Raw genomic sequence first — 15,388 nt, 5'->3', positions numbered from 1 at the left:
AAGTGTGAGAAACAGCATCAGGAACCAGCAGATTTCTGTTGCTGACATTCACATCAGGGCAAAACATGAATGTAGCTTCACTCCTTTTGGTGCATGTGCTTAGCAATCATTTGCTGCACCTAGCATTAATCAAAGTAGAAATTGAGCTGCTTAAAATCTACAAAGGCTTCTGTGTATCTCTAGTCTATACAGGTGATAGCTAGCAAGTAGTTTAGTCTCTCAGTAGCAAGAGATTAAAATCACCTGTGTAGCTTTTCACACGAACATTCAGTACATCACTTTTTCAGACCGATCTAGGCTTAACCACAATGTATGCTTGAAGGCAGGGGGATGTAAACGGATGCACTTACGTATGCATTCACTTAATTTTTTATGTCTGCAGGACAAATGGAAAAGGTTTGCGTCTTTACATTTTTGTGGACATAAACGGATGTCATCCATTTACGTTGGCTTTTAGGCAAGAAAACAGAAAATTGTATACTTACCTTTCTGTAATTTTCCTTTCCTGGTGCATCATCATGGCAGCATACAATGGGTTGTTGCGCCACAACAACAATCTGATAGGACTGGTTAACTATACATTAAAGACAGACAGCTCGCAGCATTCTCTGTAACTTTAACTATTTGGGTGGGAATCTGCATACTGCCATGCATACTGCCATGCAAAGGTAAGTATACAATTTTCAGTTTTCCTGGTGCATCATGGCAGCATACAATGGGAACTAACTTGCCATACGGGAGGGCATGAAGAAAATTTGTAATTGTCAGTAGCGCACGTATGCTCCTGTACAACAGATTTTCCAAATTTTACTAAGTGGAGCCAGGTTCACCTAATAAAGCGCAATAAAGGTGTTCTGGGAGAACCATATTGCTGACTTGCAAATAGCCTCAGGAGATACTCAGCATTGTGTTGTCCATGGAGCTGGTACTGCCCTGGTAGAATGTGCACTTAAGTCTTCCGTAATAGAAAGGTTGTGTGAAAAGTAGACTCTTTTAATTGTCTTAACACTCTAGGGGGCGACTGTCTGTGTTAATGATGAGTGGCTCTGCCTTAAAGACCAGGCACAGATTTCAGCTTTTCTGAATGAAAAAAGTAGCTGCCAAGCAAGCCATCAGAGTTAGATCAACATCCAGGGGATGTGGTTCTTCCCCCTTCACCAAAGAAAGATGGTAAATTTAGTTCCTGGTTAAAGTGGAAGGAGAAAGACACCTTATGGATAGAAGCTGTCTGGGGATTTTAGGATTATTCTGTCAGGTAAGAACGTTAGGTGAGGCTCCTCAAGTGCAAAGCCTGAAGCCTGACACCCTTTCACAGAGGCTGTAGCAACCAGAAATATGGTTTTCAGGGTTAGATTGCAGAGTATAGCCAATTCTGTAGGATAGAAATGAGGCCTTGATAGAGCTCCGAGGACCAGAGGCAAATCCCACCGAGGACCAGAGGCAAATCCCACCAAGGGAATAAAGGTTACCTGGCAGGTTTTTAACTTCATGCAAGCCAATAAGTATTGCACCACTAAAGGATTAAGGGTTCCTTGAACCCCTGAAGGTATGGACAAGCATGAACTTTTGAATGTTAAATGTATTTGAACCTAGGCCTCTGTTCAGCCCCAGTTGTAAGAACTGTGAAACCTTGGCTTGTTGTGGTGATAAAAGACTCCAGGCTTTTGCTCTGTGCTACTTGCATATTTTACTCATACTCTCTGATAAGTCTTATTCATGGAGACCTCTCTGGCTTGACACAAGGTAGGCACTCCCTCCACTAAGCACCCTTGACTCCTCATCCTCTCAACATCAATGCTATCAAATGTAGTCTCTTAGGGTTGATGGCAAAACTGGCCATGAGAGAGCAGATCCATCATTACTGGCAGAGCTAGTGGTGACTCAATGCTCAACTGTAGGAGAGACAGACACCAGAGCCTCCTCAGCCAAAATGGTATAATTGAAATGATCAAAACTGGAAGTTCCACTGGCAGCCTAAGAATTCTACCCTTCTACTGCTGTCTAGGTACAGTACAACTGTTTTTCCTCTTATAAAAGGAGTGAATGCCAGAAGGGCTTTGAAAGCTGCTCTCAGTTTGAGAGTGCTTAATACTATGCCTCGTAAGCTAAACAACCCATGAGCTTGAGCAGCCTGCTCCTGGAAATACATCCCCCAACCTTTCTGGCTGGGGTCTGACGTGATGATGTTCCATTTTGAAGCAACAATCGGTCAGTTAAGAAGAACCAAAGATACTCAGGCACTGTTCTACTGGAAGAGACTTCAGTCCTAAACCACCTTTAATCAGAGGATGGATCTGCCCTCGTGGAAGTTGTACTGCATTTTTCAGTGTATCCAAAATGCCCCCAAGAAGCTCATTCTTTGGGCTTGGCAGTGGAAGCTCTACTTCCAATTAATTAGCTAGCAAAATGTTATAGATTGTGTAGCAGAGCATCCAGATGCTGGATAAGAATCTCTCGATTGCTGACTAGAAAAGGATGCCGTCCCAGCAGTGGTGTATTCTCATCCCCCTTGCAATTGCAGACAGTGGACCTTTGTGAATGTCCTAGGGGAGGTGGACAGACTGAAGGGAAGGTACCAAAACCAGTAGTAGAACTGAAAGACAGGATGGATAGGGACAAGCAAGTAGGCCTCTGATAAACCTACAGAGAGCATACAATCTCCTAGATTTATCAATACAGGTATCCCGGTCGTTAAGCGAGTTTGGTCGTTAAATGAGCAATTGTATTTAGTATGTACATTACAATACTCAGAACAAAGAAATGGACAAAGGAAACTCCAACTTGATGACTTTCCTTTTATTTGCAAGTATGGTACCACCTGGGCTGAACATCAGAGAAACAGCAATGCCTAGGGTGGCTAAGAATGGCAGGCAATACCATGCACATACTGTACAGTACTGTCCATACAGTACAGTATATACTGAAGACATTATAGTACTCCCCGAGAAATCTGTGGAATTTGTGCAGTAGAAAAAGCCACTAAAGAAGCAACCATAGACTGCACAGAAGCCACCATAGGCTGGAAAAGACACCCTAGGCCACAGACAAGCCACCATAGGCCGCAGTGCCGCTTCACAAGAAGATCCACCATAGGCCTCACTTCCGCTCAGTATCGTCCTCATAAGTCCCCCAGCAGAGTTGCAAATCCGAACAGTGGGTTCTAAGTCCGAGGAAAGGAAACTGAATCAGGTCATAAGTACGAGGGCAGGTCGTAAGTCCAAGCTGAAAAAAAACGGTCAGGTAGGTCGTTAAGCGAGGGATACCTATAATAGAATTGATTGGAGATTCCAAGCCAACTTTCCAAGCTTGTTGAGTTTTTTTCAAGTTTAGCACTGGGCAAAGATCGCCTGATTTTAAGGTTATTTATTTATTTATTTATTTTAACTAGGAACAGAATGAACTGAATTCTTCATCTCCTCTGGGCACTTGGAAACTTCACAATCACTAATTTTTTAATTCTTTTGGATACAAATTGGACCAGAATTGTTGCTTTTCCATCCAGTAGCCTGGCTGACTGGAAGTAATTGGAAGGCGGACATCCCTTAAACTTCCACCAATGTCACACCGATATGAGCCATTGATTCTGAATATTTTTCCATCCAGGCGTGTGCACAAATCTTCATCTGGCTCCCACAGGCACCCCCTGGATGAGGGCACCCTTAAAAGGACTTCTGTTCTCCCAAGACAGGTTCCTTAGATTTTTAAGGCTTCAACAATGAAGATTGGGTACTTCTCCAGTTCCCTTTGTAATCTTTCCCCAATCCATAGGGAAACATCTCTGTAGGCTGAACCTTTCTGATTCCTCTGTTTTTGTGTCAGATGATATCTGCCCTGACCTGCCAGTGGTTACCCTGGAGCAGGGGCGGACTGACCATTTGGAAACTCGGGCACTGCCCGAGGGCCTGGGGTCAGTAGGGGGCCCCATGAGATGCCCCTAGTACCTTTTTCATAGGCTTTTTTGAGTTTGGGCAGGGACACAGGGGCCCCATGATCCCCTATTGCCCGGGGGCCCAATGAATTGTCAGTCTGCCCCTGCCCTGGAGATGTCTGTATCCATTCTGCTCCCAAATGGACTGGGTATGGTATCTTGCAGAAGTTTGATTCTGGATCCACCTACCATGGCTTCAGCCATAAGGCCCTTTAGGCAGTGACCACAGGCAACATCGCTCTTGAAAAACATCAAACGACGTTTACTGACGCCTCTGCCACAGAGTCTCCTGCCAATTTCAGCTCTTACAAAGCGGTTACCACCTTGTATCTCAATGACTTCTTTATTATTAACTGTCCAACTTGATATTGTCCTGTCTACCAATGCAAATGTTATTGCTGGTCTGCAGGCACTTGCAGATGCTACACTAGTTAACAGCACTTCAAATCTAGATCTAATTTTCGAACTAGAGCGTCCTTGAACGTAACCCCAAGTCATGTGTCTTGCCAGCCGCATTATTGATGCATCCGCCATCGGAGGCAACAGTAGCAAATTGACCTTGGGCTCTTTCAGGGGATACAATTTTGACAACCTGTTTATACAGGCATCTGGCTCCTGCTATTCTTCCTGGGTTAACTCCTCCAGTCTTTCAATGAAGGAAAATGAGACCAGATATCTCTGTGGAGAGTTTCTTCCACTTCACTCAAGGTGGACTTCACATACTAGCTTGCCAGGCAATGACTTTCCACCACAAATGCAGCTACCATTAGGGCTGGTAACGTCTGGTGTTTGTGGATGGGGAGCGATAATAATGAGAGGCGAGATGAAGATCTTGACCAATATTTCCTGGATGCCTGTGTCTAAATGGCTCCTGTTCTGGCCTTTAGAGGGCTACCTCCATCTTGAGGACCTTCCAGGGCTGTATGCCGCTTGGTTCAGGCAAACTTGACATACTAGCTTGTCATGCAGTGACTTTCCACCACAAAAGCAGAAACTATTAGGGCTGCTAACCTGTGATGTTTGTAGATGGGGAGCGATGAGAATGAGAGGTGAGATGATGACCTTGATCAACATTGCCTGGATATCTGCTCTTAGATGGCAACTTGTCTTGACCTTTAGAGGGCTCTCTCCATCTTGAGGTCCATACAGGGCTGTAGTCATTACGACAGTATTGGCTCTCTTCTCCTCAATACCTTCACTACTTACCTAGTCCCTTATCTTTATCTTTACCTTTACCTTACAAGCAATGGGTGGTCTGACTAGGCAGCATTCCCCACAGAAAAAAACAGAGCAGCAGACTGACATGAAAAGCAACAAGACAAGAGTGATCCCAGATCAGTTTTAAAGGGATGAGGTGGCAACCCTAACACATATTAATTACACAGGCTCTGAGGCTAATTAAATGCACATAAGGCACTAGGTGAGTTTAATTACCATCTTAAATAGCTACAGAATCTGTGTAAATAATATTTGTTAGGTTTTAAAAGGATGAAGTGGCAACCCTAATCCTAGAGCAACACTGAGAGCTGATTCACACATGTGCGGTGCGGATTGAAGCTTAGGTTTCACAGCTAATTAATACAGTAGTTGTTCAGCGAGTCATGTCAGGTTTACATCAGGTTCAGGACAGGATTAGGTCAGGATTTTATCCTGTTCACACATATGCAGTTAGAAACAGTTCCCATAGAAGGCAATAATCTGTACTTCACACCTAAACCTGAAGGCACTGCTCAGAAATCGTACATGACTTTTTTTCAAATTGCACCAAATCCGCACCGCCAGTGCACCAGACATATGTGAACAAGCACCATAGGAAGCAATGTTTTTTCACATGTCATGCAGATTGGATGCGGTTCAAACCACATTCAATCCGCGTACATGCAAACCAACACTAAGAAGGAGATAGGAAAAGCCCATGTGAATGCCAAAGTGTAAAACATACAGTATCTGAAAACAGTGACCATATAAACCTCCAGCTTGCATGAATAGAAAACACCACCATGTTCAAACCATTTAAAACTGTCACCCTTGCCATTATTGATGATATCAGCTCCTGAGCATGCTCAGACCGCAGTCTGTGGTGCCCAATGCCATCTTGGTAAAGGGCAACCCAGGAAACTGGTCACAGTAGCCACATCACTTCATGTATTCCATGCTCAGAGTGTATTTGCACTGCTGCAGCCATCTTGGAAATGGCAAACACCCACAACACAGATAGGTGCAGCAAAGTACTGACAAACAGAGAAAAGAAGGGAAAAGCATATGGAAAACAAAGGGAAAATGCTGACACTTATGCCAAAGCTTATTTAAAGCTTTCTTTGACAGGCCTGCACCACCAGAATGTGGCTCCAACCATATAGCTCATTTAGAGGCTGTACAGGAAGGACTTCCACCCAGGAGAGGCTGAACCTGGCTGGGGCAACAAACAGTAAGGGATACCTCGTGACTCCAGTCCTGATCAGGTGAGGACAAAAAAGAGAATGCTGCAAGTTGGGTCTGTATTTAATTTATAGTTAACCAGTCCTTTCAGGTTTTGGGGGTGAAGCCACAACCCATTGTATCTGCCATGATGAGCCAGGAAACATATTTTTTCTTTATACGTGTGTCCACCTAAATAACTAAAAAAACAGACATTTGATGAAAACTGAATTGAACTAAAGATGGCTGTATGAACTAATGCAAACTGATGTAAAAGTTTGGTGCACTTTTTTTATAAAAGCAATTTTTTGGATGGAACTGAAGATGCTCGTGTGAATGGACCAGAGAATGTTCAGCCAATGTGCACATTTACGGTTGGAACAGGTAATGATTGTGTTACTGCAAGCTCTCCCTGATGCCCCTTAGCTGAGCCTTCATGGTAAAGTAATTGCTTGGCCCGGATGGATTTACCCAGCCATCTGCTATTGTTTCCTCAAGGCTAATTAGCTCCTGCGCACTCTGCATTGTTGGAAGTGTGCATCTCTACTCAACAGATGTTTGAATTTGAAATATTCAAGACTGAGAATAACTTCTCTGCAGCCAGACCATGCAAGCATGGGTGGTCACCATCTAGCATCTGTGAGCAACTTTGGAATCTATTCACAACTTAGCATGAGCATTAATGTGCATGCGCCAGTATGTGCAATATATGTGTCTTCTAGAGCGTTGCCTTTCTCTTTGAATGGTTGGGGAAAAAACAGTAATTGTTTATGATGCACAGCACTTTAGCAAACTAAAAAGCATCCATTTAGGGTTTAGACACTTTACATTGCATATTACAATAACAATCTAAAATGAGGTCCCAAAACATGTTTAACTTTCTCTTTAAGGCAGTCACATATAGTACATTAGGCTACATAGATGATCTTTTGTCTATTGGTGCCCATACCAACAGTCAACCAACAGTTCTCAGGGTAAATAGTGAGTGGATAGGATACAATAAAATGTTCAGTTGTTATTTTTTCACTTGGGATAAGCCTACACCATTGTCTAGGCAAACCAGCGCTAAGCACAGTCAGGTGGTCCCTTCAGGTTGGACTGTCCTTTGATACCATAAGCAGTTATACGGTTCATTTACATATACATGTTCCTGAAATGCATGACAGTGCACATTGCATGCATCACAAGGTCATCCATTTTTAGTAGAGCCTTACATTAAAAATGTTGTGGCATGTATGGATTTTGAGACATTGGCAGCCCATTATTTTCAATAGGCTGCCTCGGTGCAATGCACATTAATGTGTGACTTAACATGTATTAACACATCCCACTAATGTAAATTACACTAACAACTTTTGTATTCTAGATATGGAAATTAACATTGTTGTTAGCATATATATTTTCTCATGTTAATAAATAAAGAACAAACAAAGCATTATAGGACAAATTTAACATTTTGCTCAATAAGTTGAATTTGCTTTAAAGGGACAAATGAAGAAACTACAAATCTGCATAAACACATGAAAAAAAGCTCATTTCTAAAAAGGGACATGAAAGGTAAAATACAGCTATTCCACTGATTTATGTAAATGTATAATATTGCTTGCATTGTGTCATAGGCCGTTAAAGTGAATTCTTAGCAGGTAAACTTTACAGTGTCATGTGTACAATGATCCGGGCCGGGTCCTTACTGGACCCGACTTTTCTTTATAAGAACCGGGGCGACTAGGGTTGTCATCCCTTTAAAACCCAACACATATTAACTACACAGGTTATGTGGCTGATTAAGGTGGTAATTAAACTCACCTAATGCCGTAACTGCAGAACCTGTTTAATTATTATTTGTTGGGTTTTAGCCCTGGTTCACATATATGCGGCCGTGCCCCATGACATGCAGAGAAGAAATCCCTGCAACTCTTCTGAAAACGCAGCCTGCATGGGAACCTCGGTTCCCAGTACGGTTGTGTTTTCCAGTGTGGGCGGTGTGCCATTAGAACTAATGGCACCCGCCCGTGGGTCCTCATTTCTCTGTGTGGGTGGTGCGGCTGCACGGATCCACAGTGGCACCACCAGCACAGATGTGAACCTAGCCTTAAAGGAATAAGGTGTCAACCCTATGCTTTTTCATTCTCTTGCATTTCGTCGTATAGAACCCCAAAAATTTCAGATGTTTTTGCTTCAGTTTGAAAAAAATTTGCTACAAAATAAAACAGTAAGTTCTCATGCACACTGCTTTTACAGGCGCTTGAGATTTTTTTTCTTTGCCTCCAAATGCCCCTCCATGTTAGCCTATGGGGGAGATTTACTAAAACTGGTGCACACAGAATCTGATGCAGCTGTGCATAGTAACCAATCAGCTTCTAACTTCAACTTGTTCAATTAAACTTTGACAATAAAACCTAGAAGCTGACTGGTTACTATTCACAGCTGTACCAGGTTCTGTGTCAGCCAGTTTTAGTAAATCTTCCCCTATGTGTCCGTGCACACTATAGGCATTTACAGGGGTTTAGAGGCAGAAAAAAACCACCAAAGTCACATTCAGAAGAAGCGCTTTAGAGCATAAAAAATGCCTGATGCCTAAATGCAAATGAAATAATCTTCTGTCCAATTAAATAAATAATCACCCAAGCACTTGACTTACCACGAGTTTGCAAAAACGTGGCTTCGGTGTGTTTTTTGAAGCGGCTTTTCTCCTGCCAGGAGAAAAGATTTGATAAAAGTCCCAGTGTATGTGAAACCTTATGGTTCTCATTCCTTAGTAAGAGAATGTGTATGTGTGCCCAGCATATGATTCTACTTCAGTCCTCTTAAAGCAAACCTTTCCTGAACAGATATGGGAGCTCTCCTTGCTGACGTCCCAAACATGCCAGTTTCCTGGCCAATTTTAATCTGGCTTCAAAAAGTTGAAATCACTGACCAGAAAATATAAAGGATCCCCTTCACACTTTTCCACTATGTTGGGATGAGTTAACACTTGTGCATTACAAATCGGTATTTTACATGTTGATATGAGTTGTGTTAATGTACCCCATTCATTAGGAAGGGGCTACCAAAGCAGCAGAACTGAGAAAAAAACATACCTATAGGATTTTATAACATAGCGCACAGCAAGTCATAGTATGATGCACCGAGGGAGTGTTACTCTTACTTGTACTAGTGTATTGGGGTGCCATTCTATTTTACTAGTCAGCTTTAAGGTTTTTTCAGCTGAAACACGTTATTGTAACTGTTTTGCTTTTATAGAGTTGTATTTATAATCATCAATACATTTTTGAAAGGACTAATCCCATGTGTAAAATAATGGAACCACAATGCACCACACAAAGTGCTGTGTATTAATTGTATTAGGGTAATGGGCAACAAGGGATCCATCACACACACAGCCTTGCTGGGTGGAAAGAGTACCAATTAGCTGATCCTAGTGCATCACATTTTTTTTGTTAGAACGATTATTGAAATGTAACAATTGATGTTTCATTCAGTTATATCGCAGACAACATAGTGTGATGTGGTAGAGTACAACAACGCATCATACTACGCTGAGTACTGTTCCTTAGCACACACAACCAAATATGATGGTGAGAACTGCTCCATAGGGAGCAAGCCTTTTTACTTTGTCTTGCCTCCCAGTGCAGCCCTTGCACTTGATGTGAATGAGCCCTAAAGCACGTGTTTTACTATACGTTACTGCAACACAAGGTTAGCCAGCCAGCCAAATGCCAGAAGCCTTTATCCATACGTTTGTTCTGGGCTAGTTACTGAAGGAATTCAAGCAAGAGGTTTAAACTATAACCAGGGGCGGACTGACCATTGGGAAACTCGGGCACTGCCCGAGAGCCCGGGGTCAGTAGGGGGCCCCATGAGATGCCCCTGGTACCTTTTTCATAGGCTTTTTTGAGTTTGGGCAAGGACACAGGGGCCCCATGATCCCCTATTGCCCGGGGGCCCCATGAGTTGTCAGTCCGCCCCTGACTATAACCTGACAGCTCAGTAACAGTCTGAGAAGTCAGTCATCATGCTTTCTTCATCCAGCTACAGAAGTAAAAAGCAACAGGAGGTGCGTTGTAACTAGCAGCAGAATGATTATATTACAGCAGCATATTTATAAAACAGGTTCAATGTAAAGCTCACCATACACTACACAATCTGATTTAGATCCACCTAAAACTACACAATCTGATTTAGATCCACCTAAAGCTAAACAATCTGATTTAGATCCACCTAAAACTAAACAATCTGATTTAGATCCACCTAAAACTAAACAATCTGATTTAGATCCACCAACAACAATATAATGTAAAGGTCTGTGTGATTGGATAGAGATTGATTGGATTGTATGGGTTTGTCCTCATATTACATAGTTCGGTAAATTTAACCACTTAACAGCAGGCAACGTACCTGTACATTGCCCGACTTTGGCTGGTTATAGCGGGATGATGCCTGCAACTGTGGTTCTGCCAGATGACCATAGAGCTGACTGGGGACCGGAATGGCCCTGTACATTTCTATGGTCTGAGAAACTGGAAACAACAAGTGTTTTGTTTTGTCACTTTGGCTGGATATAGCGGGATGATGGCATCATCCCGGAATCATTTTTTTTTTCAGCCAGCGGTAGGCTTTCTTTTAAAAGCAATCCTAATTAGCTAATTAGCCGCTGGATTGCTTTTACAAGAATCTCTTTACTAAGTGTCACATCATATTTTATATTTTACCAAACAATTGGGTATTATTTTGTGGTTTCGTGCATTAAAATGTATTTTAAAAAAATGTTGAAAAAATAATGCGCAAATACCATGTGACAAAAAAATGCAAAACCCACCATTGTATTCTCTAGGACCTCTGCTTAAAAAAATATAGGGGTTGATTTATTAAAGCCAAATATACTGTGCACTGCAAGTGCTCTAGATCTAGCAGGTTAATTAGCTGCTGGATTGCTTTTACAAGTTGTTCTGTCTCTCCAGTCTAAGCATTGATAGTGTGATCTCTGTAACTTACAGTTGTGATGAGATAGTGATAACTTCAACCTCAGTTGAATACCACAGTCAGTGACTCAATCGATAAGACATCTTGTAGATCTTGTGAAGTTTATTCCATAAACTGAGAGAATCATACAACAATGAACATTCGATAGGTCAAAAGATCATACTGTTTCTGCTCCATGCCATGAGGCTTGCTGCAATGCATCTCTGGGAAAGGGGGAGGGCCATCTATACAGCATTAACTAAACCAAAGGAAAGGGAGGAGCAGAGATAAAATATAGAAAACTCTTAAAGGCATATGACAGTCAATATGACAGTCATGTGAAACATGACACAAGTGGCGTGAGGGGACATCCCCCATCCCGCTGTATTCCGCGGCCTTTCCAGGCTCTTCCATCCCACTGAGGAACCAAAAGTGCAGCCAGCGGTTCTGCCTGATGACCATAGAGCTGATTCGGGACCGGAATGGCCCCGATCATTTCTATGGTCTGAGAAACCGGAAACAGCAAGTGTTTGTCACTTCTGGTTTCGCCAGATGTCAATAAACCATTGCTGGTTTGAAAAAAGCCTCACAACGATCTTGTTATGATCCAGAGCTTTCAAGGGCAAATGAGAGATCTGGGGTCTAATACACCCCAGATCTTTCAGTAAAGAGTACCTGTCACTGCCTATTGCTATCACCAGGGATGTTTACCTGATAAAAGTGATAAGAAAAAAAATTAGGCAACAGTGTAAAAATAAACATTTATTAAATTGCCTTGTTCCCCCATGCTTGCACACAAGAGCAATGCATATGTCGGTCCTGAACCAGTACGTAAACAGTGATCACATCACACATGTGAGGTATCACCACAAATGTCGGATCGATAGCAATAATTTTACTACCACGCCTCCTGTGTAAATCTTAAGTGGTAACCTGTAAAGACTTTTAAAGCATTGCCTATGGATTTAAAACATATGTACTTTGTTGCCATTGTCCGGGAGTGCGCAATTTTAAAGCGTGACATGTTTTGTATTTATTTACTCAGCGTAACATACTATTTTACCAAACAATTGGTTATTATTTTGTGTTTTTGTGCATTAAAATTTATTTTTTAAAAATGTTGAAAAACCACTGCACAAATACCATGTGACATACAAAATTGCAAAACCTACCATTTTATTCTCCAGGACCTCTGCTTAAGAAATATAGGGGTTGATTTATTAAAGCTAAATATACTGTGCACTTCAAGTGCACTGTAAGTGCAGCTGCTCTAGATCTGAGGGGAAGCTCTGAAATGAGGGGTCTCTGCTGATTTCTATCATCCAATCATGTGCAAGCTAAACTGCTGTTTTTTTTTTCCTATCATGTGATTGGGTATTCTTTGCAAAGTGAAGCTTCATCTCATGTACTAAATTATTGAAGTGCACAATATATTTGCCTTTAGTAAACCAACCCCATAATGTTTGGGGGTTCTAAGTAATTTTCTAGCCAATAAATACAGATTTTTACATGTAAACAAAAAATGTAAAAATAAGCCTGGTCTAGAAGCAGTTAAATTATTATTATACAGGATTTATATAGCGCCAACAGTTTTCTCAGCGCTTTAGAATATAAAGGGAGACAATACAGCAACAATACAGTTCAATACAATAGGGAAAGGAGGGCCCTGCTCCTTGGAGCTTACAATCTAAGAGGTTAAATAAGCTGGTGTACAATCAAAATTGTAGTGTGTATGACCACCCTAATAGCAACTAGATTGTAAATGTACTCAGTAACACAAGACAGAGATGTCCACCTACTCAAGTAAGCCAATCAGAATCCCACAACTTAAGAAAGACTGATGAAATCTACTCTTCCTGCCAAAATGACTGCACACCCTTGCTCCAAATTACTAAATAATCTTGTGTTTTAATTTTTTTTTTTCTAGTAACAATGCCAACACAAAAAATAATTAATTGTCCTCAGCTAGCTAAACAAAAAAACATAGATTTGAAGTGAACAGTAGAGAAGTTGACTTGATTTTATAATGCAAATCATTTTCAACTGGAAAGTGGTCTTGGCTTATCAATCAAAATAAAATGCTGCATGCAGAATAGTTCTTACCTAGCAAAAGGCTCCAAAGTAACATCTGGAAGATGAGGATGGAGAAAGGGAATCCCATCACTTGTGATGCTGGTAATGAGTTGCAGGCAAATCCTAATCATGTGTCAGCTTCCCACCCTGTATTAGTATATCCTCTGTGTAGTGTATGAGGTTACCTCCCTGGCTGAGCCGGACTGATGCTGCTGCTTAGAACTCTTCCAGGCTTATAGATGCATCTACACCTCCCTATACTGTCATGTACTCTGAGGTCCTAGAGCCCTCTGTGTTCTGATTCCTGGGAATTCTGCTTCCCAATAAACAGGCTCTCTCCGCCTTCCCTTGTGTGATCACTTATTTCATTTTACCGATGTGATTACAACAGCACCAGCCAGTCGATGTCCTAACAAAGCTAAAACTCAGACGACACGTGTTTTATTTTATCCCTGCAATCATCCCCTGGCTGTACAGCCAATCACTGAGGCTGCCCATTAGCTTGTGTGCGTAGACAATGCGAATACGTGAGGTGGATGTAATGACTTCCTAATGTTAATCTCTTTTTTGTATTTTTTTTTAACAGGGGGCTAGAGAAATGCAGGTTATTATTACAGGCATTTATATAGTTACATAGTCAGCATGGCTGAAAAAAAGACAAAAGTCCATCCAGTTCAACCATAAAAAAAAGTTTTAATCCTATACCCACCATTGATCAAGAGGAAGGCAAAAAACCCAGCAAAGCATGATCCAATTTGCTCCTGCAGGGGAAAAAATTCCTTCCTGATCCCCCGAGAGGCAATCGGATATTCCTTGGATCAACTTTACCTGTAAATGTTAGTATCCAGTTATATTCTGTGTATCTAGGAAAGAATCCAGGCCTTTTTATAGCCTTTTTTATAGCACTGACAGTTTGCACAGCACTTTTTTTTTAATCTACATTCATTTCAAACCCTGCCTTCAAGGAGCCTGCAATATAAGACCCCTATCTCTCATGCATACATACACATACTAAGGAGCCAATTAACCTACCAACATGTCTGTGAAGAGGGAGGAAAGGAGAGAACGTGGAGGAAACGCATGGAAGTGCAGGGAGGGCATGCAAACCCCATGCCTATGCAGATTGTGTCCAGGCCAGGATTCGAACTGATGACCCCAGGGTTGCAAAAGTGCTAACCACTAAACTAGATTCATTTTTTTGCGATCTATGGAAAACATCTTAAAGCTCTGTGGTTTGAATAAAAATACCAAAAACTCTCTGTGAAAGAAAATGTTTTAATACTTAACTTTTTGGCTGACAGTGAGTCTGAACTTCAAGAGCTATGGCAGCATCTGACACTTCCAGGTGTTTTCAATGCTTGTGTTTCTCCCTGCTCACCATGGTTCCATCTGCTTGCCTCTGTGTCACTACAGGGCACATTATTGATGTAGAGTTCATCAGGAGGAACCCCAGTGCATAGTGAAAGACCAGGCATCTGACACATCCAGAAGTGTCAGATTCTGGAGCCAGCAAAGCTCTTAACAATTACTTTTTTATAGTGTTATTGCAACACTGTACATTTTAAAAGATACTCAATGAATAGATTTTCAGCCATATCAATGTATTACTAGAATATTTATAATATGAATTTTAGTATTTCATATGAAGTTTTACACTTTTTACTTGTATTGTAGCCCTGATGAACCCCCCAAATTGCTTATTCCATTTTATTACACTTATTCTCTCTTATTCCATTTATTAGAAAAAATGTTCTGGACTTTTGGTGTGGTGCCCATACTTCATATATATTTGGACCAAAGCTCTCGAAGACAGCACTGTTAGCATTTGAAACCTAATTATTAAGTTTCCTCTTTTGCAGTGAGAATTTTTTAGAAATGTTGTCAAGTTACAGAGTTGCTTTAAAGTAAGCCTATGATCTGAGAAATGTAGGGTCTGCTACAGGGGCGGACTGACAACTCATGGGGCCCCCCTGGCAATAGGGGATCATGGGGCCCCTGTGTCCTTGC

At 41.6% G+C, this 15,388-nt stretch overlaps 1 protein-coding gene across 1 annotated transcript in view; it reads right to left on the bottom strand.

Moving 5' to 3' along the window:
* The window catches only part of LTK (leukocyte receptor tyrosine kinase), a 303,135-nt gene extending 289,385 nt beyond the window's left edge, over window positions 1–13,750 (bottom strand). The window contains exon 1 of the mRNA XM_089686923.1: window positions 13,412–13,750. Coding sequence (XP_089543049.1) covers window positions 13,412–13,469 — 58 coding nt within the window. The 5' untranslated portion in view covers window positions 13,470–13,750. The remainder of the gene's footprint in view (window positions 1–13,411) is intronic.
* Window positions 13,751–15,388: the final 1,638 nt, after the last annotated feature.

This window comes from Staurois parvus, unplaced genomic scaffold (genome assembly GCF_062004578.1).
Source record: "Staurois parvus isolate SC_StPar_1 unplaced genomic scaffold, SC_StPar_1.0 ptg000414l, whole genome shotgun sequence".
Lineage (NCBI taxonomy): Eukaryota > Metazoa > Chordata > Amphibia > Anura > Ranidae > Staurois > Staurois parvus.
Note: the sequence above shows the minus strand (reverse complement) of the source record. Positions and strands in the feature narration are given on the sequence as shown.